The sequence below is a fragment of the Amaranthus tricolor genome, chromosome 6 (assembly GCF_026212465.1).
Source record: "Amaranthus tricolor cultivar Red isolate AtriRed21 chromosome 6, ASM2621246v1, whole genome shotgun sequence".
Taxonomy (NCBI): domain Eukaryota; kingdom Viridiplantae; phylum Streptophyta; class Magnoliopsida; order Caryophyllales; family Amaranthaceae; genus Amaranthus; species Amaranthus tricolor.
The window spans coordinates 24,474,676-24,502,379 of NC_080052.1; the positions used below are offsets into that span (position 1 = coordinate 24,474,676).

The following is a 27,704-nucleotide window of genomic DNA, read 5'->3' on the forward strand; positions in this document are numbered from 1 at the left end:
GAGACATTAATATTTTCTTAATCATCCTCAACAGCTAATCATTTATAACATAAAAAATCAGATTATGACAAGGTCAACTACATTCCCATTTCTCACAATACAATACATATATATATACACACATTTATCCATTTTCATTCCCTTCAAATTCAAAAAAAATAAAAACTTAATCTAACATAAAACTCAATTAATTAGATAATTAATACTTAATTAATTAATTATGGAGGGGGGAGAATGGAGCAATTTTAATGCTGCTGTATGTGTTAATGAAGAGGCTGATTTTATGGCCCAATTATTTCCTAAAAACTCTAATGAAGTTAATTACAATCATAATCATGATGGTTGTAAATTTAGTTATAATTATAATTATAATAATAGTAATGTGGAAGGTGGATCATCATATTATTCTTGTGATTCTACCTCTAATTCACAAAATGTGTATTATTCTCAAGAAAATAATTATCACAATTATTTTAGTGATAATAATAATGATAATATACCCATTGATTTCCTCCATTGTCATATGGATGATGATCAAAATGGAATGAATTTATTAGATTTGAATGAAGATCAGTCTGAAATAGACGAAAAGTCCAAAAATATACTCGGATCATCGGTTTTAGAGGTAAGAAAATTAATTTAAAGGTTTTCTTTTTATTCGGGGTAATTTAGAGAATGTTAGTTTAACATTAGCTTTTGGTTGAGTTGGTTTCTTGATATGTATCAGAAGCCATCGACAAGAGATTTACGGGTTCGAATCTTAACCACCTCTTATTTAAAGTGGAATATTCAAAATCAATACCATCATTCAGGTCATTGGGTTGGTTTTTGGGTTGTGTCCATATTGTGTTTTTACATGATTGTAAATCATTTTTGAAGTCGGATCAAATCGAATTCGGTTACAACTTACAACTTACAACTTACAAGGTCGGGTAAATTTCGAACTATCGAGTCTGTTTTGAACACTTCTAAGTACCAGGTATAAGGAGGGCACATGTTACATCTACACTTTTAGACCAATGGGCTCTTATGTAAGAGGGTGTATTAGAATATATAATATATTTTGTAGCTTAATCATCAGCTTAGCTTTTAATTGAGTTAATTTCTTGACAGAAAATTTTTACAGAAGAAATATTTTCATTTAATTACTAAAGTAACTCATAATTCTCGATTAATCATTGGTAATTTTGTTTTGAATGCAGGTGCATAAAGGAAAGAAGAACAAGAAAGTGAAGAGAAGTGGGAGTAGTATATCATTAGTGGGAGATGATGATGAGGAAAATAAGAGAGATGTGGTGCATAGAAGGAGTAGTAGTAGTGGGAGTTTAGAGGATGATTGCAGCTCCAAAGGGATTAGTACGACAACGACAACGACAACAGGAACCAAGACAACTCTTAATGGTAAAACGAGAGCTAGCCGAGGTTCCGCCACCGATCCTCAAAGTCTTTATGCAAGGGTACGTCCGAAATCATAGCCACATTGTATTATCCTAATTAACTTTTAGTTTGGGGTATGCTAGAGATTAATGTATATACACGATCTTATCCTAGAAATTAAAGCAAACATGTTTTCAATTGGCCCTAAACAATAAATATTATTAGCGATATTACGTGATAAAAACAACTCAACTAAAAGTTTATAATGGATGAAGGTAGAATATATGTTTTATACTCTATCAATGCCTCTCATATGAGAGCCCTTTAAGATATAAAACATATCCTGAACTTTAACAATTTAACCATTTGCTTAAGCTTTTAATAAAGTTGATTCATTGACATGTTATCATAGCCAACGTGACTTTAAGGTCACATGTTTGAATCTCATTTACCTCTTATTTTAAATGGAATATTTAGCATCATGTGTGAGAAAGACATCTATTGCATCCATACTAAGTTCTAATCCAAAAGACTTGGTATAGCACGTAGCATAGGTTTCAACCATTAATTTAAACTTAGCCATAATATATTTTATACTATGTTACATTACATAAATACGAAAAAGTCTTTCACAAGTGACTATTTGCTAGGGTTGTTGACAATGGCAAAGCCACCTTGTGAAGTTGGGGTCATTTAACTCCACTCAAATCTCAAGATTTTGGAAATTTAATTTATGTAGTGTTTGGAAACAATCAAACAAGTATTTTATTTTAAATTATGAATTTTAATTATGAAATCATAAATGAAGAATGTATGATAAGATTTGGAAAGTTATTCTCAAATTCTCAATTTTAAGTACTTTACAAATAATGTGAAATTGATTCAAATTCAAATTTGAAATTTTTTAATTTGCCAAACAATAATTTGAGCCAATTCCAAATTTACAAATAAAATTATTGTTTTCAAACATAGCATTAGTAAATTTGAAAAATTTATAATTTGTAATAATTTGACTATTTGACCTTACAAAACTTTATCATTGTATTTACATCCACTAAATATAAAAGTTAAATTTATGGGTGGTTATTGGGTGGAATTATTAGCTGGTTTGAGAAGTCGAAAATATTAACTGATAAGTCAATTATTTCAATTGGTTACTGATTGATTTGACTAGCTGAAAATATTGATTGATAAGTTAAGGAGAATATTTCCTTGCATAATTATGGTGTATATTTACGGTTATTAATTAAACAAGGGAAATTATCAATGGTACCCCTAAGTTTTTGCACTTTATCAATGGTACCCTTAAGTTTTTTCGATTATCAATGGTACCCTCGTGTTATTGTGTGTTTTACAACTGTAACCTTTTCTAATTGTTTTCGTCCAAAACCGTTAACTATTTTTCTTTTTCTTTTAATTTTTTTAATTTAAAACATTAAAAAAAATAAAAGAAAAAGAAAAAAAATTTAACAGTTGTTGACGGAAAAAATTAAAAAAGGTTAAGATTTTAAGACGTTTAATAATACGAGGGTACCGTTGATAATCGAAAAAACTTAAAGATACCATTGATAAACATTGATAAGTTTCCATTAACCAATGCATTATTTTGGTCTTTAATGTGTTTCACAATGGTTGTACTATCAAGCAGAAAAGGAGAGAAAGGATTAATGAGAGATTGAGAATTTTACAGAGCCTCGTGCCTAATGGAACCAAGGTAAACTTTACTTACAAGCAATCATTTTCTTTTTATCTTTTCATACATCATAAAACTTAACTATCATTTTCCTTTGTGCTATTTAAAAAAGACTTGAAACCGCAAATTTATATAAAATATATATTTCGTCTGTTTATTTAATTTTACTATACAATACGTAAAAGCTTTTCACTTTGATTCCGCAATGTAGCAAAATTAAAAGGACAAAGGATATTATCATAATTCATAATCAACTTATTTTGTACTCTGCTTTGTGCCACAAAATTTACCCTACTATTCTTTTAGTCCGTTTCACTAAATTTGTCTCATTTCTATCTTTGGTTATTATTTACGTCTTTTTATAATTTTCATTCACACATTTAAGTTTTAACTTATGTTTTCACCTTAGCCACACGTTCTCCCACTACCATACAAAATTTATTTTTATTTTTGTTTTCTTAATTTTTAAATACCAATAAGACAAATTTGATGAGATGTAAAGAAGGAATAAAAATTTGTATTCAATTACTTTTAATTCAACGTGAAAATGACAATTGTATTAATTTATTTTATGGCCAAATGTGAACTACTTTATAATACTAGTAATTATGTAGGTTGATATTAGCACCATGCTAGAAGAAGCTGTGCATTATGTAAAGTTTTTGCAGCTTCAAATCAAGGTAATTCACAATATTTCTTTTACAATATACACGTGTGTTGGAAATTGTAAAGAAATTAATTCAGCATAAAATTTAAATTAAAGTTTTAGGATATGTTTTATACTTTAATATTCTTATAACTGAGTTAAAACTGTGAATGCAACATAAATCATCTCAGATTTGAATATAAATAGTAGTATTCCACTTAAAATGAGATATGAATTAGATTTGAATTCGTATTACTAATTTCATGTCATGAAACCGACTGAGTCATAAGCTTAAACTAATGGTTAAACTTTGATAAATCAATTATTTATAACAATGTTGTCGTATTATGTACGGGATTATTTAAAAATAAATTCTCTTATGTGCTAATGAAATTGCTACAATTTGTTGCAGCTACTAAGCTCGGATGAACTATGGATGTATGCTCCAATTGCTTACAATGGAATGAATATTGGTTTGGACTTTCCTATTAACATTCCAAGATGACTCATTTACACCCACCAAGATTTGGAGCTCAATTATTTTCAACATGTCAAATTTATATTGTTATATATTCTTATGTTCGACTTAATTTGTCACATTTTAAAATACGATATTAGAATTTTTTAATCTAAATGATGCTAAATGAAGGTGATAAGAAGTAATTAGGTATCAAACTATCCCCTTCTACTATACTTTGTCTCTCAACTTGTAACTAAACATTATTTTTGTTTGTTGGCTACAATGTAGGTAGCTAACCAAGAGGAGAAAAAGGAATATATAATTGTTTATGACATTTTTTCTCATATTTAAGATTTAGAAAAATTTAACAAACTAACAATGCTTTTTACTTTTTTTTTTTTTTTTTGTACTTTAAGTTTTAACTCTAAATCAATATGATTAACAATATATTAGTTTTTTTATCATAAATTACTCATAATTTTTGTCAAATTCAATATTTGGGTTGGTAGAATGACTAATTATTTGATTTTGTCAGACGTTATATTATAGACAATACAAATAATATAAATATTTGAAATTCTACTTGTAGTATTAGAGATGAACATGAATCATATTTAGATAGGGTTTAACTAGATTCAGTTTCAGATCTAAATTTTTTGCTAATCATAGATCTTAACCATAAATCATGGGTTTGAAAATTTTAGGATTTTGACCCAAATTCATTGGAATTTTTGAAATTCTTGAGTGAAAAAAAAAAATTAATTAAATAAACTAACATTTAAACTTTTTTCAAAAGTAAGCGTCCAAAATCCAAAGCTGTGCTTTGGAGCTGTTCGCAGTTACTAACTGCGAACAGAAAAAAAAATTTTATTTTATTTTATTTTTTTTTTTTTTTTTTCTGTTCGCAGTTAATAACTGCGAACAGCTATTTTGTGTTTTTTGAACTGTTCGCAGTTACCAACTGCGAACAGTTAGTTTGTCTTATATGCTGTTCGCAGTTAGTAACTGCGAACAGCTCCAAAGCACAGCTTTGGAGTTTGGACGCTTACTTTTGGAAAAAGTTTAAATGTTAGTTTATTTAATTAATTTTATTTTTTTTTCACTCAAGAATTTTAAAAATTCAATTCATTGGGTATGTCAATAGAGGTGTTCATTCGGATAATCGGGTTGGTTTCAGATGGGTGTTATTTGATTCGGTTGTATATCGGATTGGTTATATTTCGGAAGCGTGTTGCGACGGGACATACTCGGGTCGGGTCGGTTAGTCACGATTCAGTCGAAGATCGGTTATTCGAGCTATCGGGTTAGCATCAATTCGGTGCCGGTTGAAGTTCGTGTCGAGTTTCATCGGTCTCAGGTTGTCATCAGTTAATAATTGGTTCGGTTTTACCGGGTACAGATCGGGTTCGGGTATTTTTCAAGTAGAATTCGGCTACGAATTGAGAATTACTAATTACTATTGATTGAGTCAATATCAGATTAAGGTGTTAGTCATTTTTTAATTGATGATCCTTTACTTAAAGAAAAATAGTAAAAATGCAAATCAATTAATGATCATTATTATTGTTACTTTTACTTTTTTGACCGGAAATTAAAATTATAAAGTTCTATCAATTTTCATATAATTCGATTAAAAGTAGTTAAATAAACATTGACCATTGATTATTAACTCTAAATATATGCAATCATGTATTTATAAAATTTATTTTATTAAAATATTTATGACTTTATTAGAATAACTAATAAGATGAGTGAATATGAGTCAATCATACTTCTATGTAAAAAATTGGTTCAAATTTACAGCGGTTCGATCAAAACTTCTTTCGGATTAAGTCGGTTTTAGCCGGATCGAGTTCGGTTTTGAGCATAATTCGGGTTGGATATGACTCGGGTCGGTCATTATTAAGTTCGGGTAATCTCGGTTAACAGTTACGTGTCGGTTAGAAAAATCGGTTATAGCTCAGGTTCAGTTTTCCCATTTTCGGTTGTCAACCGGTTTGGGTATAGCTTCGGATAGGATAATGTCGATTCGATAAACCTAAAAAGGAACACATTTTTGGGTCAATTTACTTTCAAATCGGATTTTCGGGTCGGATCACTTTTGAACAACTCTAGGTATGTGGGTTCAGTGTCCAAAATAATATTTTGTTATTGCACAATAAACACAACCAAATATAAAATTTCTTTTCAAGGGAACAATCAAATATAAAATTAACAGTACATATATATAGAATTTATCAAATTGATTTTTAATTAATTAAAATTTTCTAATGTAATATCAATTTTAAGGTACAAGCAATATCAAATTTATCAAACCAAATTACTAAATAAAACTAAGGTACACGCCTTCTAACTTTGAAGTTATTAAACAAACCAAAGATTGATATGACATTATAAGAAAGGATTAGCACCTATAACCCCATCTCACTCTTTGCACTAGAGTCAAATCAAATAATGCAAATTCAAAAGGACATAAAGAGCGCTGATTAGAAATATAAAGTGTCTAACTCCTAAATTCAAAAACTCAAATTTTGTGGGTATCATAATGACTTGAGCATTCAGAAAGTTTTCACAAATTCTTATACGAGATTATCTCACAGTAAGACGCACCTCATATATGATTTATATAACCTAATAATACTAATATTAATTTCTTATTTTGAGATCATCTCACCGAGAGATGTCCATCTCTTACAAGCTACTTGAATGTTTTTGGTTAGTGCTTGGTAAAATCAATTCCCATATGGGTATAATACAGGTTAATCATAAGCCCAAATTAGATGTTCGTCAAATGCAGTGCAGTCAGCAACTTACCCCTAATACAAGACTACATGTTAGAGTACAAATAAATATCTGGAAACACAAAAAATCCTATGGAAAACTTATTATCTGGGCATAATTTACAAACAGGTGGTGTACACTCAAATCCACAGGATGATGATAGGGAAAGCCCAAATAAATAAGCCTCATCCCCCTTTTATCAGATTTTACGGTGGAGCTCGTTCTCATGCATGATCATCATTTGAGTGATTAGGGATTTCTGTCTGGCTGTCCAGTGGCATGTATTGAGCCATTATAGCTCTTATTTCCGAGTCCATGTATTGCTGGAAATGGTAACAACAAAACGTAAGCCACATCCAAATATCAAGTACCGTTGCATCTATAAATGAATTAAACGATTCTCATATCGTGGTTTAGAAGCAATACAGTCAAGATCGAGAACTCAAAAGAGTTATATGATGCTTATTTCTCGTTGCCTTATTAATTCAATTTTAGCAATGATACCTACCAAACAGTGTCGGATCCAGGAAAAAAAGAAGTGATGTCAAAAAATTAAAAACAAATTTGAGTAACACCGCATTTCATGGGTTTCGAAACCTGGTCACTCATGTGCAAGACAATACATTAGCCAACTCATTTAAGGAATGTCAATTAAGACAATCACTTCAAGGAATGTCAATTGAATTCTATCTCGGTATCCATACATATTTGAAAGTTCTAAAAATAGAAGTTTGAATTACGACACGTAAGTTATCAAAGCTAGACAATGCCCAATTTTTTCATCCATATGTTGAAATGTTATGTCTCTATTGAAAGGAAAAATTACCAGGAATAATACAACATTTTTCTTATTGTCCAACTTAGGGGGAGTTTTCCTAGAATGTTCTTAACAATGTTTAAAACCAAACTATAGGATAAGACAAAAAATTGGTAAACTAATTAATAAACTAAAGTTGGTATTATTTTAGGAAAAAAAAAAACCCTATATTGGTGTTATTCATGGATAATCAAAAGTTGGTATTGTAGTAGGGAATTTAATAAAAGGTTGTATTATTCACGGTAATTTTTCCCTACTGAAATTGTCGAGTAAGCTTTGCATGAAATTGACATCTATCAAGCATTATTTAAATGAATGAATTGGAAACAAATGTTGCCAAAAACACTACCAAAGACATAATTGCAAAATATTGGGATCGACTATATGAACCAATAAATGTTGTCACAAATAAGAAATCAACCAAAAATCAATATCAGTTGACAAGTAAAACTTACCCTGATCCGGTACTTGTAAAAGACATAAGCACCAGCAGCAGCTACACCCAAACCTATGAAACTAAGCCATACAGCAGTCCACGTAGACTTTGCCTGGGAGGCCGATTTGCCTATAGGATAAAGAATGACGAGAAAGTGAATACGAGAAATAGCATATCAAAAATAAAGCTACAAGAGAAATTAGCTTACTTATGCAGGTATCAACATCCTTCATATACAACAGATCGCCGCTGCATGTACATTCATAGCTACCCCATGTATTCTTACAGTTACATTCTGCGCACTGACAGGCTGTTTTCTCGCTGCATTCATCAATGTCTGGACAAGAAAAGACAAATATTTATTAGGAAGAAAAATCAAAGTAAATCATGAGCATGGAAGATGTGTAATATTGCTCGTAAGAATCCAGGTAAAATGCCAGAAAGTCGAACTTATAGATACAACTAGCAGCTCCAAATTTGCACCGTTATTATTATCAACTAGTTTTAAATTTATTAGTATGAAATGTATAAAAATATAACTTTGAAGAATAATTCATATATATTATCGTGATTAAATTTATCGAATAAATGTTTTTTGAAACAAAAATTAAATACTGATTCAAATTATTTATCGAATACATAACTTTTTCATTCAATTAAACATATTGAATTCTAGGTTAGGCATATAGAATTACTATAATAAATTATATAAATACTTTACCTAATTTGATCTCCAATTTAAAGAAAAATAAATTATAAATTAAGTAAATATTTTCATGTAATTAACTATTATCCACTAAAATAATTCTATTTGTCAAGGCTTCCTAAAGATGCCATATGTTTTTTTCCAACATTTTTATTAGTATGTATGATATGATTTTTAAAAAAATCAAATTATAAATTAGGTAAAATATTTTCATGTTATCAACTAGTATCCACTAAAATAATTCTATTTGTCAAGGCTCCCTAATGATGACATTCGTCATTTTCCAACATTTTTATTAGTATGTATAATACCCACCAAATACCCATATAACTAATGGTTTACTTCATACCTTCATCTTTTTACGGTTGCAATATATTCCCATGTGGGAAGTTCCTTAATAGTTCTGAATTTTCCTCATTTGGTATGTTTTTGGGGGAAAAAGAACTCCCTTATCCTTGGTATTTATAATTGTAGGATGGAAGTAGGGAACTTATCGTCAATGAAATCGAATCGGCATTTTTTCATATTGAAGCCTAATCTCACTTATTTTGCGATGGAACCCTTACACTATATGATTTAAGCATATGTTGAAGATCAGAGAGAGTTTACCTTCACAGCTATTCACACCATCACCCTTGAACCCTGGAGGACATTTACAGGTATCCTCATGGTCCTGTCAATATAACTCATAATTAGTGTTGAAGCTATTACCAAAGTAACATGAAAAATTCTACTCCATCATATAATCAGCTTACCACACAAGCTGTAAATGTCTGCCCATGACGAGTTTCATGCCAACAGCCTCCATTGTTCATCTTGCATTTACCAGGTCCATTTGCTGACAGAAACAAAAACAATCACATGAATTCAAAACATGTTTAATGCATTCTTGCAATAGCTCAGCACCTCTGCTGCATAGATTGAAAAAAATAGATATAAATCAACAACAACAATGCTAGAGCCTTAACCCCAAAAGATTGGTGTCGGCTACATGAACCAATATATCAATTCTAATGGTCGTCCACATGGATTCATTAGTAAACAGCAGATCAAGTAACAGTCTTAACAAAAATTGTAGGTAAGTGTCATGTCCGACTTTTCTTCCATTTATCCGTGATTGATGTATAAAATAGGAAGAACCCAACAATGTCGCTCAAGTAAAGAAGTTTTAAAACCAAAATTATCTATGCCTCCGACTATTGTGTAGAAGAAATCAATTAAATGAGGAACATTAACTGCAGCTAAAGAAACTGTGATGGTGATTCAAGTGCTGTGGGACTCAAGAACTCACACTCAGTAAGAGCCCGATTGGTAAAAGAAAATAACTCAATAAAAAAATATTAAAAAAATCATAGATATATAAAACTGTATAACGTTTTCGATTCAACTCAATAAAATAATAATTTTATAATCAGTTTTGACGAGTTTTCTTATGTTGAAACCGGTGGGCAATGAGTGATAAGATCATTGGAAATATTCGAAAATACATCCTTCTCAATAAAAATTCTCAAGCAATCAGTTATCCATTAATCTCCCATTTTTTCACACTTTTGTCATTGGGCAATGAGTGATAAGATCATTGGAAATATTAGAAAATACATCCTTCTCAATAAAAATTCTCAAGCAATCAGTTATCCATTAATCTCCCATTTTTTCACACTTTTGTCATTACAATATTCATTGCAAAAAAACTTTCTCCATTTTAGGTAGGCAATAGGTAGTACCAAAGCATATGATTAACAATTAAAATCTCTATTGAGTTCTGAAGCGAAAAACCATTTAAAATGGAAAAATAAACAAATATATAACTAAAATAGATCGGTTCCAAAATAAAAATAAATGTTACATGACCCTATCAGTTGTACTGATAGAAAACTATAGGGTTGTGAAGCATTTATTTTGAAATGGAGAAAAAATAACTGAAAATTTTTATGCAAATCTGATCCTCTCTAGTTTGTTTACGTGCCTAAACTTTTTTATGTTATTTTAAACCAGAATACCAAGTAAAGATCGGCATTCTCCATTGGTAGTGACTCTCACAATTGAAATCTAGAAATTCAATCCTTAATGGGTGAAGATTTCAAGGACTTCTTTTGGTTCCAAAAGATTCACATATTTAATATTCTTTTTCAAAAAATCATCCCTTTTTAATTCTATTTTTCCCACCTTATTAAGAAACTAGTGGGACTCAGGTTTAAGGTCTTCCTCTTAGCAACATATCCATATTTGACTAGTCATTAGACCCAAGATTTCTCGGCCTCGGGTCTCTTCTGATTCACGATTCATTAAATATACTTTTTTATCATGCACAAAATTGACATGATACATATTAAAAGGCCTGCGATCAAAACTTGCTAAATACAATTAGTACAATCAGAATCACTAAAATTGGGTAGTCCAGCCGGTGAGGGGCGCATATAACGGTTCCAAAGTAAAGCTCTTGTGATCAAAACATGCTAGCTACAATTTTTTTAAAAAAAGTCCAATGCCATTAAGTGCGGACAGGGGGAGCCCCCCTAGGTCCGCTCATGGATTCAAGTAGCAAGCTCTACCCTCAATTCTGCTGGTTTCCTCAACTCCCAAGTTCATGAGCCCCCTTACTTAATGTCATCCTCGTGAATCATGATGCACTACATGCCTACATATTTCTATATAACAACCAAACATCTGCTGATCTATAAATTGATAGTTAAAAAAAATGCCATTCTTACCAAGTCTTAGCTCTACACACAATCATATGCAATATAAAACAAATCCTGACATATAAGTTAGCACAGTGGTGTAGCGCACTAACACCAAACTCAAGTTTAGAAATTCAACCCTTTTCCCACCCGTCCCTCAATAATTTTTTTTCTTCTCTCCTCCATTCCCCAAACGTTTTCTTTACCCTTTGACCTCTTAAATTGTTGCCTTCCTTTGATTATTCTAATTGGTCCTTTTGGATCCTCAAACGACAATTTGTAATTTGATATTAGTTTTTTTAGACTATTGTAATGAATTTTTTGATTATTAAATTTTGAACCCATAATAAAGAAGTCCTAGCAACACCACTGTAGATGACATTATATGTTCTCATATCTTAAAAGTTAAAACTAGTAAATTTATAATGTAGTAAATAAATTAGAAAAGGAGGAATAACAGATATGTACTTCGATCACAGCAGATATCAAAAAGAAATCTACTCCATCTTCTTTTGGGATATTAAGTTGATCTAATGCACACCAATTACCATCCACTATAAACAACAAACATCTTACCATGCATCAAGAATTATCAAACTATGCCAAACATTACATTCTTTCTCAATATTTTATTAGTCACAACATATTCCCTTTTTGGAAATTCCAATATTTGCAAAATTTGACAAAGTAGCTTTTTTGGTGCAAAAAACCCTGATTTTCCAACCCTGCTTATTTAAAAAGAGGATCCCACAACACTAATCACATTATCTAAATAGAGCACTATTTCTCATCTTAAGCAAATGGCAAACATTGTCCAAGTTTTTGTCTGTCTTGGATAAACATTATATTGGAATACAGAGGAAGTATAAAATAAAGATTGAAGACTTACGTTTGCATGAACTGTAGCCATCCCCTGAAAACTGCACACCGTTGACAAGGGGGCATTCACATACTCTTCCACGGAAAGTGTCCTACATTAAAAGAAATCAAAGAAATTAATACCTACTAAGCATTAACTATTAAGTCAAAAATGCTGAATGGATAGACAAAGAAGAAACTTTGAGCAAAGGCACTGATACCTTGCAAGCAGTAACATTAGCAGCTTTGTCTTGCCAACATCCACCGTTGTTATCTAAACACTCATTTGTTTGAACATCTGGCATGCAAAGAGGCAAAAGGACAATTCAAACAACTGTCAACATAAAATATAAATTACCAGCAAGCACTACAATCACATAGCCATACCATCACTTAAGCACACAGCAGGTTCAGTAGTTTCCTCAAAACCAGAACAAACAGCCTTCAATACAGCTCCTTTCTCCAACTTCCCTGCAGTCGAATTTGTTAGAGGCAAGTGCCTAATTAAAAAAGTGTTCAATAAAAGGTAGAAATAAGACACACCTCGGTATTGATGATTGTTGACAACAAGTGTGGGCAATATGGTTACGTCACCTCTTGATCCCTTGCCAATCTGCAGAGTTTTCAATTAAAAATCACAGATGGTTGAACAGTTAAGTAAATGAATTGAGCCATTGACACATAAAGCTAGTTCAGAAAGCACGGGAAATTTTCCAAGTGCTAACCTGTGCCTCCTGCTCTTCTTTAAGGACAGGATTATCTTCATCAGCTTCCAGGTCTCCCATGCACTTCTCAATCTTCTTCAAATCCAGTCCTGCAGATATATATCAAATTTAAGCCATCATCCAAACCAGAAACTCGAATGGTTGGTTGAGCTAATGATGCATAACACTACCCAATGATTTAATCACCCCCTCAGCACAATCCTTGTTATATTTCTTATCTTTCATGGGACACCTTATCTGGAAATCAGTGACGTAATCCCACCATAACCAAGGCTTTCTTGTCTCATTTGTGACTTTAAAGACACACAATTGCCTCAAGTTCTCAATCACCACATCCTTTCCTTCATACCCTCTACTGAAATCTTGCTCAGGATCCGGAGCACAGTATCTTCCATGATTGATGCACTGGGATTTGCACTGTTTGCTTATTGTGAAAGCCTGAGGACAGTACCATGTGATATAATGTGGTGTAAATTGTGTATAACCACCCTTTTCAAGGATCTGAGCAGCACCTTTAAATTCCTTCATAAATCCCATCAACATCTCACATTTGACCCCACATTCATCATTGCTAGTTGTCCATAGCTCATATTCTACTCGGTCATCAGGATGAGGAACAGCTTCTCTCCAATCAAGATTCACATTAACCATTTCCCCATTCCTATATGATTTCTTCAGTGTTTCACCAAAACTCTTCTTGATAAGTGCAGAGGGTATGGTAATGTTTTCAATGTATTTTGCAGATACACTATCTTCTTCAGGTGTATCCATGGTTATCAATGCTTCATCAACATCATCGGCAACAAGGACAGCAGCTGCGCCAGCTTGCTGAGAATTCCACACCTTCAAAGCAAAAAAGCAATCTGGAAAAAAAAAAAAACAAAAGCATTGCTACTTTGTACTAGGAAAATCATAATACTCAGAGATAAATGAAGAAGAATTAACCAAGATAACACAAATGTTGCCTTCAGGAGTAAGGAAAAAACTACCATGACAGCATCACCAAGAATTGAGACAGTGGATAGCTAACTAAAACATACATATACATACTATGATGAGCACAATTTTTCTTTTCTTTTACATCCTCCTCGTTAAAATAGTTTAAACTTGAAAACTTTTCAATATTGCCAATTCAATAGCACTTTTCCAATTACATCAGGCGATGAACACTATGTCACTCATATTTTATGAAAAACATTGACAGTAAACAGTAAATTTAATAAAAGAGATAAAAATGGAAGACAATATAAGAGTCCAAAGAGAGATCCAAAGAGAGAAACATATGTTAACTAAACATACAATGAAATATCTTCATGAAATAAGTTTAAACAGAATGCAAGAATTAGTTGACAAATAATGTTCTCTCAGATAATTCCCCATAGAATAACACTTTCTAGTCTAGCAAGTCTTGAATAAGAGATCGGCTCACCATGAGATGGGTCCATACAATCAGCTCATTTGTCTAATTGATCACTTTAAGATTGTAAGTGATCACTTTAAGGTTATAAGTAAACACTTTAAGGTTATAAATGATTGCTTTAAGACTATCAATAGTTATCACTCTAAGGTTATAATTGGTCACTTTAAGGTTATAAGTGATCACTTTAAGATTATAAAAAGTAATTAGCCTGTAAGTAACCACTTTAAGGTTGTAATTGGTCATGTTAAGATAGTAAGTAATCACTTTAAGGTCAGTCCAATAGAACTGGTCTCACCGTGAGATTATTTCATTTTAGAATTTGTGTTTTCTAGTATATAATAGTCCTTTTGATTTCCACGTCAGAACCCCTATGGCACCAGCACATAGTAAGGCACCAAGTCACCAACATAGCAATGTAATACACTTTTTTAGCACAAGTCATTGAACTTGTTACTCCAGTTACAAGTAAGGTTAAGTTAATCAACACACTAAAATCTTAAAATTTACAACTGGAGCAAACTACTCCTAAGTCCTAATACACATAAAGGGAGAAAAAAAATGTCAAATTTAGCCTAAATGATGCAACAGCTCATTAGATATATGTTACGGTTTCAGTCAGGTCAAGAAACAAATTTTGGAGTCAATGCGGATGGTTTTCGGTCATCTCAGGCTATATTTCAGTGTTGGTAAGCTCAAACACTGGCCTTGTTCTTGCACTATGGCTTCTAATACACATAAGCCTAAACAAAACCAATATCACAAAACATTCCAGACAAAGATGTATAAAGGTCAAAAGGGTAGCTCAAAACTTCACCTGTCAATTGACCAAAACAGAAATTGATAAGAACAAGGTTAAGCATTGAAGTCAACACAATTCAACTGTAATTCATACCATTTAATTTTACAAGCTAATCTAGCTAATAACTACAAAGATCAAGACCCATTAAGCAAAACAAACAACAGATGGTTATCAAATCAAATAAGTAATCACACAACAAAGAAAATAGAAAAAAATTGACCTCCACGATCGAGCAAAACAAAGGTGGGTAATTGACCAGGCTTCTTCTTGAAGGAAATGCCAGAATCACTGAAATCTTTGCAACCTTTCCTATTATCCTTAGGATAAATAACAGTTCCAGCCATACTACCACCATATTGAGGAATCCCAAAATTGCCAATAGCACTATCATAAGTACCCTTGATTTCATCAGGTGAAGTAACCCTTAAACTGTTCTTTTCAACAACGAATCTGGATTCAATTGAAGAAACCCATATCAATAACAAAAACCCTAGATAAATCAAGAGTTTTCTATGTTTTTCTCTCTCATTAAGACTTGGATACATCTTGGGTTTCGTAGAGAAAAGATGAGGTTTAGGATATCTTGATGATTGAGCTTTAATTTGCTTGACAATGGAGATTCAATTGAAGGATAATGGCAAGTTGACGGTATTAATTGAGAGTTAAAGGAGGAATGGAGTCAAAGAAGGTCTGTGAAAGTTCCAGAGAAGTGGTTGAAGGAGAGTGAAATGAAGGAGAATACTCGATCAAACTTAGTTGATTGTAGCATGAAAGTCGTGGACTCTTTTTTACTGTTGTTTGGCCAACGAAATAGTAGTAAATTGTAACCGAGCGGCGAGCGGTGTTTGAAAACATATTCGATCGATTCGATATTTATCTGATGATGTAATTAAATTCGATTTGATTCGACTTAAAAAATAGATTTACAATTATGTAAATATCAATATGTATATAAGAGTTGATTTTGAACCAATTTGAAATCGGCCCGATGACCTGAGTAAACACTTCGTGACCTCTCTTCAGATTGCTCCCCGTGGGATGTTGAGTTGGCACAAATATTAAAAAAATGAAAAAGTGAGTTATTTAGTGTGAATAACATAATCGTAGATTCGTAGGTCTTAATGTAAGAAAGAAGAATAAATTGTGTTCATGTATGACTCTGGAAACAACTATTAAATGCAATAAGACCACTCTATAGATACCTGACTTCTTGAAAAATAAACAAGGTGTCAGCAGAGCCCGAAATGTGTTTCCAAGGACCTACTCTGAGGCCAAATTAGTATTTAAACAGGACAAGTTGCCTAATAGGTCCTTTCAGGTGCACTATGGCAGCAAGGTGAATTACTATCAGGACTTTATCTTGGCGTGAGGCTTTTGTGGAAAAAGGTTTATCTAAAATTAATACAAATGTATTTAAACTTCTATAAATATTCTTTTGAAGATCAATGTGAGTACTTGAAAACAATTATATTAAATGCTCAAGTATTAAAGATTCTTGAGATTTTGTTGAAGTATATTTTTTGTAGAGAGAAATTAATTACCTCATTTATGTATCCCTTTTGGAGTATTCATAGTCTATTATTTGGTGTAAGGAATTTCCTACTGATATCTTCAACAATCCCCAAAATTCACTTGCATGTCAAAGTTGTTAGTGCCTTGACGTGTCGAATCTTTATCTCTCTTCTTAGTGGTTCATTTAATCCCCAAAATCACGCTTCTTTCTTCATGTACCAATATGTGTCCCACTAATTTGAAAGATATCTTAACTGATCTACACCCGTGTTAACTATTTCACATAGACACATCAAACCTCTCTTTATTATTTCGTCACATTACTCTTTCTTTCCAGAAGTCTCATCCTATTCGTTCTCAGATCCCCTAAGATTACATTATTCTTCTTAAATTATCATTAATTTCCTCTTTAGATTACTTTTCTCTCAAATTAAGCGAAATTAATATATTACACATACAAATTGTAAGTTTTGTTGGAATATTATGATTTATAGGTTTTTCTTTAGTGTCGTTGCTTGCCTTTCAAAAACATGTAGTATGAATTAGCAAGTCTAGTGAACTCCAACCTAATTTTGTATTATCTTCGTCTAAGATAATACCTTCTTCTTTGTTAAAAAAAATTAATAGAGTTTTTGTTAAATTCTTATACCAAAATGCGATAAAAAAAGTTAGTGACTCTGAAGATGAAAAAACGAAAAGATACTAAAAGAAACGAGGAGCAAATAAGAATTACCCTAAGGCTTATGGGTAAACCTTAAATTACAAGAATTATTAACCCTACTGCTTTAATATCCACCATAAAAAGCATATGAAGATTTAGAGCAGGTAACCCTAACAATTCAGCAATATGTGATCACCATGTGTTAGAGGAGACGTAGGAACACATTGAGCAATTTCATTCTAAACTCATTTCTGAAAAGCCAATCATAACATCAAACATAATGAGAAATTTATTTGACCATATAAAGGAACATAATTGTGTAAACCCATAAAAATGGTCAACAATATATATTGATTAAGCAAAGTGAGGGCCAAAATAAGCTAGTTGAAGAGAGATTCAACATGGGTCAATTATATGAAAATAGCTACTCTCTCTTTGTTTTTTTTTTTCTTTTATTTTTTGCATTTTTAATATCTTTAAATACGCATCATAAAAAGTTATATAAAAGTATAACAAAAACTTACACATTAAAACGAATCTAACGAAATTTTAAAGTTATCATTTATATGTTTTAAAAATTTTAATTAAATTTATCTCTCCAAAATAAAATATTCTAAATGGGAAGAATATTAAGACACGGGGAAGAGAGTAAAATTTATGGGAGGACTTCCATTTGAAGTTTTATGGGTTTGTAAAATGCTGGGCAAGGATGAAAGATAAGAAACAAAATAGAGAGAAGGGTAGTTTGGTTACTTGGTTTAATTAGATTAGTTAAGATTGAAGGTCAAAGGTGATTAACAAGAGTAAAGGTCATTTATAATGTCCGTGATTGGATTTGATTACCTCGATTTATAGCGACTTTAACTCGTAAATATTGAAATTTGCGGCTATAATTATAAATCACTCAAACTTTACGAGCTTATGGCTATTATTTTTAATTGATTCAACCATCGAGTTCGATAAGTTGGTAACTGTAATTTATAAAAAATAATTTTAAAATTGTAATTTTTAAACCGAAAAAATTTAAGGCTTTAAGGGGGTGTTTGGCACATGAGATTTGAGGGAGGGAATGGGCCTTTGTCCCCAAAAAAAAACTAAATCTTTATTTGTTTAAAGAGAATAAAAATAGAGAAACATAAGAAAATGAGAAAGTCGCTAAGATTAAAGTCTTAGGGGAAGACAGGTATTTGTGGTGAGACTTTCATTTCTATCTCATTATTTGAAGTTCCTAACATATAAAAAGAGGACGAGACATTTTTATTTTCAAAATATCATCTTAAAAATATCATATGAAAATTTCATTGATCTTGTTTACTTGTGCCAAACACCCTCTAATTGAAAAAACACCCATAATTTAACTTAAACAAACTTCCAAATCACCCAATTGCTCATCCTCAATTGCCTTGTAGGAAGTAGGAGTAGATTGATTGTTTGACAGTATATTCCATTTTATTGGGTTCTGTTGGTGTTTACATGGAGAGTGAGTTCTGGGTTTTGTTCAATTCCCCAAAATTTAGAAAACCAAAATGGTCAAATTTTCATCCATGTATTGGGGTGATGTATTTTTATGAAGTTTAGTTAGGTCGAGAGAAAGAAAGAATAAGGGAAAGGTTAATGAAAAATGAGTTTAAGATCTTAGTATTTAGATAGTGAAAATGATATACATTCTTTGTGAATCAATAATTGCTAATTGCTATATTTTTTCTTGTACGTAATAAAATGTATATTTTAATAGTAAATATATTTATTTTAATTAAATAAAAAAATTATAAAAATTATATAAGAAAATTAGATTTAAGAAAAACAAAATAAAATTTTATATGATTATATTATTTTTTTATGTATGAGTCGAAATTGAACTGAGAAAATATAGACTCTAACCGAAACAAAACCTAATTTTGGACATTATGAATTTTACTCTTGATACTATAATGGAAAATTTCATAAACCTTGTTGAAGGTTCATATATTTAGGTAGATTTGTTTGTGATTCATCTATAGATTCTCATGTGATTCTTCAGATTTCTCAATTGATTTCCCTTGACTGAAGTTGTTTGTTGGCAGTTAATGTTTGATTTTTAACCTAATATTAAAATCTCTATGCATCGTTGTAATCTTCTAAATCACTTGCATTATTTAATTATCAATAGATGCTTTATGTCTACTATTATTTTGTTGTTCTCCTTAACTGATGCCCAGATGCTGTTTTCAGTTGCAGATTTTCCAGCTTCTATAGTGTACTAACGGTAACATTACTTTTTTATGAATTAAATTGTGGCTATTGGTGAAGTAATTGGGATTGATATTATATTATTTGTTTTTGATTAATGTGTTTGGAACTTGAAATTTTGAATATCATCTTCCGATTCAGGATTCTTAGTAAAAGAATTTTTTAGGGTTTTAAATTGGGATCGATATAATATTATTTATTTTTGATTAATGTGTTTGGAACTTGAAGTTTTGAATAATGAATATCATGTTCAGATTCAGGATTCTTAGTTTAATGAATTTTTTAGGGTTTAAAATAAGAAAGGAAAGTGAGACTTAAAGGAAAGAAATATTAAGAAATAGAGAAAAGGTAATGGTGGGAGTTAGGAGTCAGATATTGCTTGAGGTTGTCACTGGTTATGGAGAATATTTTAGTAGTTTGAATCTGTTGGCTATGTCTCCTTATTTCACTTGGTTTACCCGTGGTTCTTGGGGTTTGCCGCGGCACAAGGAAACAGGCATTTCTTGGGTTCTCTTGCCATTGAAGAGAGCCCTTTATTAAAACTCACTTAATCCCATTTTTTTCTCTCTTTCCTATTCACCATTCTGCCTTTGTTTCTGCCAAGATTCGATTTTGCTGGCTGCATATGCCCTTTTCCTTAAGTTCTTTCTATATTGCCTTGAAATTAGTTCATTTTGTGAAATCTAGTTATATGGTGAATGGTCTTTTTCTTGGGGGGTTAACATGTTTCATTTTCAGAAAATTGTTTTCTTGAATAGTGCATATGCTGCGTGATCGTAAACACATTAGTATAGTCTGGAAGAAACTGATGTTCTAGGATTGATTAGCTTTCGTGTGGGCATAGTACACTTTTGTGTAGAAGCGACGTCAATCCGGGTCATTACAGAGAACAATGAAGTTTATGAAACTTGGATCGAAGCCAGATACATTTCAAAGTGAAAATAAGAATGTCAGGTGATATTTTTGAACTTTACTAAGATGTTAGTCAATGATCAAATGTATAATTTATGTGCTGTCCTGTTTCGTAAAATTTGTTTTTGCACTATTTTCTGATTTGCTCATTATGAATTCTCATGCTAGGAACTTCAGCATACCACATAGTTTGATCAATTTTAAATAGTTTGAAAATTCAACCGATGAAATGTCTCAAATCAAAAGTTTTATAAGGGAATATTCCTATATCGTCTATATCGAGTGTGATTTGTGATTTATCTACCAACAGATCTAACCATTTAATTTAGAGTATGTGATAGTGATTTTAGTTGATCTTGGGATCTTTCCCTTTTTTCCTATATTGGAATAAATGGAACACTATGGTTTTGTTGAGGCTTTCTCTTCCATCTAAAAGGATCTACGGAGAAAAGGGATTGTGGATTTGTAAGGATGTACAGGACTGGGGAAGCCAGAACATACTACTAGAATTTTCATCTGATTAGATCTGTTTTTCGCAGCTGAAACTTTTTTCTGTTTGGTGTAAATTGCTTGTATATACTTTCCGTTTTTTGATCTGTATTTTCATCCAGCTTTTAATCACTAGTTACTGTTATGTTAGAGGAAAATCAATAATCAAATAGTAATCTCTTGAACATAAAAAATGCCAGTCTTTGAAGATCTGTACTCTATTCAGGACTTGATATCTAGTTTTCTTGGATTCAGTTTTTAATCTGTTGCTTGTAAACCTTTGTGCGTCATAAATAACTGTATCTAGTTCTGTGATTCTTCTATCTGTAGTTTGGATTGAATAAAGGTTTCGATCTGAACTCAATTCTATAATTCGTAGAGAGTCAGGATTTGTTCTTGAGCAGACTTATCAACGCCTTGCTCTGAATATTATGGTGTATCTTACACATTTAATTCCTTGAATTTGAAGTTCTTTTGTGTCATTATAGTTGTGAGTTTGTGACTAAGGATCATGTTTTGGATTTCGTGTGAGGATAAAAGCCAGGAGATTTTTTATTTACGCTTTAGGAGTAGTAGAGTACGTCAGTCCTGCATCTGCAAGGACCAAGGAGTTATAAATGACTCCTATCAAATATTGATTCTTTGTGATTGCGAGGTTACCTGTTAATATAAGGTGTTACTTCCATAGTCTGGTGTGAAATAGATGCAAATTGAACTGTCTCACTGGATAGGTGTAGCTCACCTTGTAATGCCTGGATTCTTGGGGATAGATCCTGGCTAGTGTAACCTCAATGACCTAAACTAAAACTAGAGTATAAGGACTAAAAATAGGCAAGGTGATTGTGTCCTGTGGAAGTTGTTACACTCTAGCACATAATAAAAGGACAACACTGTGAGTTGTTTCCACGTAGGAGAGGGTCTGGAGAAGGGTCTCACCACGGATGTGTAATGTAGGCACAACTTACCCTGGAAGTCGCTTCCTGAACTCGAATTCATGACCTTTCATTCACACAGGGACACCTGGTGCGCCAAGGCTCCCCTTTAGTATCCTTTATTATAAACAGATACTAGTCTAGAAGTACTTGCAGTTTGCGTTATAACTTCTGACTCATTTTGTTCTCTCATGCTTTCCTTTCAAAAAGGGAAAGATTGTGTATATCACATAATTCATTCAAAGTTCTTAGACTATTGTTATTACTTAAGAGGACGAATGAAACTAACTAAAAAACCCAAAAGATTGGTATAATGTCAAAAAAGGGCGATACAACATCTGGAACAAGTATCAAACTTAAATACATTAAAACCTAACAACGTAAATTTATGCACGAAGATCATATTATAGATCTAACAATTCTTATAACTCTTTAATGTATCATATCTTAAAGAGACCTCATAAATGGTATTGATATTACCAACTAACTTGTTTGGGACTTACTAGAATTAAACCGATGGAAGCTCCTAACGGAAGAAATATTGAAGGCTAGGGATTTTATGGGAGGCTACCGTATCGGCACCTAACTTGTTGAATACATCTTGAATTGATTTCCCTAAACTGGCAAAATGATTTATCATGGAATGTCAATGGTTTCCTGATTCAACCACATATTACAGAATCAGATCATTGACACAAATGGAAGGAGTTTGATTTATTGTTTTAATTCCATCTCGTGGAATAAATGATGTTTTGAAGTTATCAATTAAAGTGAGAATAAATTATGAAATATTTCTGCAAATTTCTTTCTTGTTTTCTATCTGGGTTAACTGCAATTCAAAGGTATTGATGTTAATCAACCTATATTCCCTGTGTCCTTATGAGGTTGCACCATAAGACTCGAAAAGCTCCCACATTTTTTGAGTTATGTTATGCAAACACAAAGGGACATAGAGAGTATTTTTTTATTGGTGTTCTTTTGTGTTGTGTACATAGAGGTTTCAAAGAGTTGACTTGGATATTAATTATCTATGTTCCATGCCATGTGTAGGTATGTGGCTGCAGAGCTGGCTTCTGACATTGTTGTCAAAACTGGAGATGTGAGATTTTATCTGCACAAGGTATGACTGCTATTTAGATACATTGGACCTTTTTGAGAGTTAATTGTATCTCAGAAAAGGGAGCATTGTTTATCTTTTATTTCCATACTTTTGCTGGCAAAATGGAGTCTCACAGAAAGTCAACTGTTGGGGACGCTACAAAAACTTGTGATAAGTTTTGAGGGCTTGTACGGTCAGGCACCTTGCACATGCTCATAACACCTCTGTTGACTATCATTCTATTGTGTTAAACTAACTGCTAAGCTAAACTCGCTCTTGGCTACTGTTTTAGAATTTTCAGAACTTGTCCAAAAGAAGCGTGAGCGTGACTATTGTTTTTCTTGATTTCTGTTGGAATTAAAATTTTCTTTTGTAAAGAATCCTTGAATGAGCCAAATCTTCCAACCAGGTGCTTGTCAATAGGTCCTCAATAATTCAAGTTTAGTTGCTTCTGTAAACTGTACGCAATATATTCCCTTACTGGTGATTAACTTCAAACCATTGAAGGCAAAATGCGAAACTATGCTCCGTACCGCGAAACCGTTCATATGAAACTTTATGGAAATGCAATTCAAAACACTAAAATTACGTTTCTCTCCTTTTTTGCATCAAGATGGAAAAACTTATCTTATTTTTGTCTTTTATTGTTATGATTATATTATGGTGTCCCTTATTTCAATGGGGCAAATATTATAGTTCGTTAGTTTCGGATTTTAATGAATTAGAGTAAAATGATTCATTAAATGATGTGTACTTCGTATTTATGTACAGTTGCACTTGATGTAATTTACCAAGGGTCAATCATAAACAAATTCTTTGTTGGTTTTATTACGAACAATTGCATATATCTGACTCTCCCAAACCTCACCTTGGGTGGTAGCTACTTAATGACATTGGGGTAATGAAATATTATTGTTATAATTATATTATGCTCTCTTATTGTAAGACTTTTGCTTTATGATTAGTGTTATGGTTTTATTTCTTTGCTCTCTCCCAAATCCAAATCTCCTCGTAACAAAAAAATTAAAAAGAAAATTAATAAGTAGATTAAAAAAAAAGAGAGGTGAAATAAGTGAAAAACTAGTTTTTCCAATCTATCCGGGTGATTAAATCACTGGATATAATAAAGCATTAATTTATGGTCCACAAATACTGACAGGTGGCTTGAATTGTTGTTCACAGTTCCCTCTGCTATCCAAGAGTTCTCTGTTGCAAAAATTAGTTTCAGCAGCAAATGAACAAGGCAGCGATGAAGTCACAATCACAGAGATTCCTGGAGGACCAGCTGCTTTTGAAATTTGTGCCAAATTCTGTTATGGAATGGTTGTTACCTTAAACGCTCACAATGTCATTGCTGCTCGTTGTGCAGCTGAGTACCTGGAGATGTATGAAACAGTGGAGAAAGGTAACCTCGCATACAAAATCGATGCCTTCCTGAACTCGGTCATTTTTCGGAGCTGGAAGGACTCGATCATAGTTCTTCAGACAGCTAAGTCTACACTCCCTTGGTCTGAGGATTTGAAGTTGATCAGTCATTGCGTCGAGTCTATTGCTTCTAGAGCAGTAATTGACACTTCTAAGGTGGATTGGTCATACACATATAATAGGAAAAAGCTTCCGGAAGAAAATGGAAGTGATCCAAATTGGAATGGTGTTCGAAATTACAAAGTGGTGCCAAACGACTGGTGGGTTGAGGACTTGTGTGAACTGGAGATTGATTTGTATAGGAGGGTTATTATCAGTATCAATGAAAAACAAATTATTTGTGGCGAAGTGATTGGAGAAGCTCTCAAAGCTTATGCCTATCGACAATTTCCTGGTCTCATCAAGGGTGTGACAAAAACTAGTGACTTAACGAATTACCAATCTATGGTTGAAACGATCATTTTTCTGCTGCCTGATGAAAAAGGCTGTGTTTCGTGTAATTTTTTACTCAAACTGTTAAAAGCCACGATACTAGTGAACTCTGGTGAAGAGGTGAAACAAGATTTAATTAAGAAAATAGGACACCAACTAGAGACAGCCTCGGTCAGTGATCTTTTAATTAGAGCACAGGAAGGAGATACTTTGATGTATGATGTGGATATTGTACTTAACATAGTGAAAGCGTTTTTTGTCAGAGATCGAAGTTCTGAAATCGAAGCACTAGAGAGCTATGAGACTCCCGAATTTAAAAATCATGGGATATTATCTGAAGCCTCAAAGCTAATGGTCGCGAAATTAATTGATAATTACCTTGCTGAAATCGCTAGGGATCAAAATCTTCCGGTGTCGAAGTTTGTTGAACTTGGAGAGATGATATCAAGCATTTCAAGGCCGGGACATGATGGGATTTATCGTGCAATTGACATGTACCTCAAGGTAATTATATCGATTCTTATATTTGCATGTTAGAAATGTGGTCTTTGCATGAGCACTAAAAGGAAATTGATTGTATGTTGAATATTGCAATAGTTCATTGGATTTATGTTTTGGTTGCATAAAAACAGATAGATTTTTGTTGAAACCATGAAAGAACAATGCCAAAGTCTTAATCCCAACAATATGATTTGATGGTGTAAACCCTAGAAAAAAATAGAATTAAAAGAAAATCTTCGTTTAACTTTACTTTGCATGTTGCCTTTGACATGTTGATATAAATAATGGTGGATCGAGAGAAAGTGATTCTCGAGCCGAGGGTCTTACTGGTCCCAACCTCCTTAACTCTTTTGATAAAGATGTGGTATGTCCTCATCCAACCCTCCTAAGATCCGAATCATAGCTCCTATGAGTAGGATATACTAGATATGATGATGATAATGGATAGAGAGAAAGGAAAAAGAAAGGGAGAGACTCCAGACAACTTTGTGAATCATTTGGTACCAAAACAAAGACAGTCCTATTGAATGGCATGGTGCATAAGGATTTTGCTGTAATTTTTAAGCTAGCCAAAGTTAATGGTATGATAGCTGTAATTTTTTTTTGCGCTGAAATAATCTCGCATATAACTTGCTAGTCGGCATTAGTGTAATGAAATGTTGTAAATCTCACGTCATTTTTCAACTCTATAAAGTTGTGCACTCGTTGGACTTTACATATCATAAATCTCAATCCAACATGCCATTACCCCCCTCTTATCCTCTACAACAACAATGCCAGAGCCTTAATCCCAAAAGATTGAGGTCGACTACATAAACCAATATATCAGTTCTAATTATCGTCCAAATTGATTCTTCTTTAGGAATAACTTTAGCTTCCTCTCATTCTTTAGGAAATGAGAATTCAAGTTATGATAAACCTGTGAAAAATCATTGGATGGTGTTCAAACTTGTTTGGATCATTGTGATCATAATTTCTAGCAGAGGGCAATGTATTTATGATCATGTAAATTTTCATCTGTGTGTAAAATGCAGGAACACCCAGGGATCAGCAAAAGTGAGAGAAAAAGGATATGTAGGCTCATGGACTGCAAGAAACTATCAGTAGACGCATGTATGCACGCGGTGCAGAATGAAAGGCTTCCACTGAGGGTAGTAGTTCAGGTACTTTTCTTTGAGCAGGTCCGTGCTTCAGCTACATCAGGAAGTAGCACCCCTGACCTTCCGAAGAGCATTCGAGACTACAATAACGGGTCTCAGAGGAGCTCACGGTCAACCCCTAACGCAGATGAAGATTGGGATACGCTGGCTACAGTCGAAGAGTTAAAAGCCTTAAAGGGTGAGTTAGCGGCTTTAAAATTGGAGAGGAGAAAAAGTGAGAGAATTTTAGAAGGTAGACCGAGTTTTGACAAGGCTGCCTTCCATAAAGTAAAAGGATTGTTGATGACAAAGAAGATATTCTCGAAACTATTGTCGAGCAAGAATGATAAGGGCGATACGAGTGGCTCCGATTCATCAGAAACACCCAGTTCTGCTAATCCTGAAGATGCAAAATCTAGTTCTTCTGCAAATAGGAGGATTTCAGTTTCTTAGTGTAATAGTCCTATTATATGGTGATATATTCATGGCTCTTATTTGTCTCATGGTAAACCCTTTTTGGATGTCATATAGTATTAGTTTCTTGTGCAATGTTAGCATGTTGTTCTATTATAAGTATTATTATATCCATTACTTTAAAAAAATAATAAATATTTGGTTACGTGGTTATGAGCATCCTCATATTCTTTAATTTTAATGAGCAAAATATATTGAATATGATGAGGAAGAGTCATAATATAATTCTAGTCAAACAAAAATATCTAACATTTTTGAAGTTGATTAAAGTCTATACCAATTAAACTTGTCAGATTTGATTGAAATTGCTTATTCACAAATTCTCAAATGACACATTTACCATTTAATTGAAAACTAAAAAAATCAATTTTAGTTTGGTTCATTAAGCGACATTTATTTTGTAATGTCGACCTGACTTTAGATTTATCTTAATAGTTTTCATTTTTTAAATTTAATTAGTTGTTAAACATTTACATTTTGTATCGTGGATCTAATTTAGT

General features: G+C 32.5%; 3 protein-coding genes across 7 annotated transcripts; 2 read left to right on the forward strand and 1 right to left on the reverse strand.

The window, feature by feature from the left end:
* Positions 1 to 220: 220 nt before the first annotated feature.
* LOC130816087 (transcription factor RSL2-like) lies at positions 221 to 4,221 on the forward strand. The gene is made up of 5 exons (XM_057682670.1): positions 221 to 625; positions 1,203 to 1,457; positions 3,026 to 3,091; positions 3,685 to 3,750; positions 4,129 to 4,221. The coding sequence occupies exons 1-5, from the start codon at positions 221 to 223 to the stop codon at positions 4,219 to 4,221; spliced, it is 885 nt and encodes a 294-aa protein (XP_057538653.1).
* Positions 4,222 to 6,688: 2,467 nt separating this feature from the next.
* On the reverse strand, positions 6,689 to 16,244 carry LOC130816089 (vacuolar-sorting receptor 4-like). The gene is made up of 12 exons (XM_057682672.1): positions 15,620 to 16,244; positions 13,351 to 14,043; positions 13,181 to 13,269; positions 12,999 to 13,068; positions 12,843 to 12,926; positions 12,677 to 12,753; positions 12,487 to 12,568; positions 9,672 to 9,754; positions 9,526 to 9,589; positions 8,419 to 8,547; positions 8,230 to 8,339; positions 6,689 to 7,280 (listed from the first exon to the last, which is right to left on the reverse strand). Exons 1-12 carry the CDS (start codon positions 15,942 to 15,944, stop codon positions 7,182 to 7,184), a joined length of 1,905 nt encoding a protein of 634 aa, XP_057538655.1. The 5' UTR covers positions 15,945 to 16,244; the 3' UTR covers positions 6,689 to 7,181.
* A 2,598-nt stretch (positions 16,245 to 18,842) lies between these two features.
* LOC130816091 (BTB/POZ domain-containing protein NPY2) lies at positions 18,843 to 27,357 on the forward strand. 5 transcript variants are annotated; one of them, XM_057682673.1, is made up of 5 exons: positions 18,843 to 19,817; positions 20,540 to 20,755; positions 23,185 to 23,254; positions 24,416 to 25,594; positions 26,626 to 27,357. In XM_057682673.1, exons 2-5 carry the CDS (start codon positions 20,694 to 20,696, stop codon positions 27,181 to 27,183), a joined length of 1,869 nt encoding a protein of 622 aa, XP_057538656.1. In that variant the 5' UTR covers positions 18,843 to 19,817; positions 20,540 to 20,693; the 3' UTR covers positions 27,184 to 27,357. The 5 variants fall into 5 exon arrangements, with proteins under 5 accessions (XP_057538656.1, XP_057538658.1, XP_057538659.1 ...); XM_057682675.1 differs by lacking the exon at positions 20,540 to 20,755 and having other exon boundaries at positions 18,844 to 19,817; positions 24,393 to 25,594; XM_057682676.1 differs by lacking the exon at positions 20,540 to 20,755 and having other exon boundaries at positions 18,844 to 19,817.
* The last annotated feature ends 347 nt before the right edge of the window (positions 27,358 to 27,704 follow it).

Excerpts from the sequence above, each read along its gene's own strand:
- LOC130816087 (XM_057682670.1), top strand. The coding sequence starts at position 221 with ATGGAGGGGGGAGAATGGAGCAATTTTAATGCTGCTGTATGTGTTAAT. Across the intron at positions 1,458-3,025 it reads CTCAAAGTCTTTATGCAAGG|AAAAGGAGAGAAAGGATTAA; the intron begins GTACGTCCGAAA and ends ACTATCAAGCAG. Across the intron at positions 3,092-3,684 it reads TCGTGCCTAATGGAACCAAG|GTTGATATTAGCACCATGCT; the intron begins GTAAACTTTACT and ends GTAATTATGTAG.
- LOC130816089 (XM_057682672.1), bottom strand. The coding sequence starts at position 15,944 with ATGTATCCAAGTCTTAATGAGAGAGAAAAACATAGAAAACTCTTGATT. Across the intron at positions 13,069-13,180 it reads AAGAAGAGCAGGAGGCACAG|ATTGGCAAGGGATCAAGAGG; the intron begins GTTAGCACTTGG and ends AAAACTCTGCAG. Across the intron at positions 9,590-9,671 it reads AGACATTTACAGCTTGTGTG|GACCATGAGGATACCTGTAA; the intron begins GTAAGCTGATTA and ends TTATATTGACAG.
- LOC130816091 (XM_057682673.1), top strand. The coding sequence starts at position 20,694 with ATGAAGTTTATGAAACTTGGATCGAAGCCAGATACATTTCAAAGTGAA. Across the intron at positions 20,756-23,184 it reads AGTGAAAATAAGAATGTCAG|GTATGTGGCTGCAGAGCTGG; the intron begins GTGATATTTTTG and ends TGCCATGTGTAG. Across the intron at positions 25,595-26,625 it reads CAATTGACATGTACCTCAAG|GAACACCCAGGGATCAGCAA; the intron begins GTAATTATATCG and ends TGTAAAATGCAG.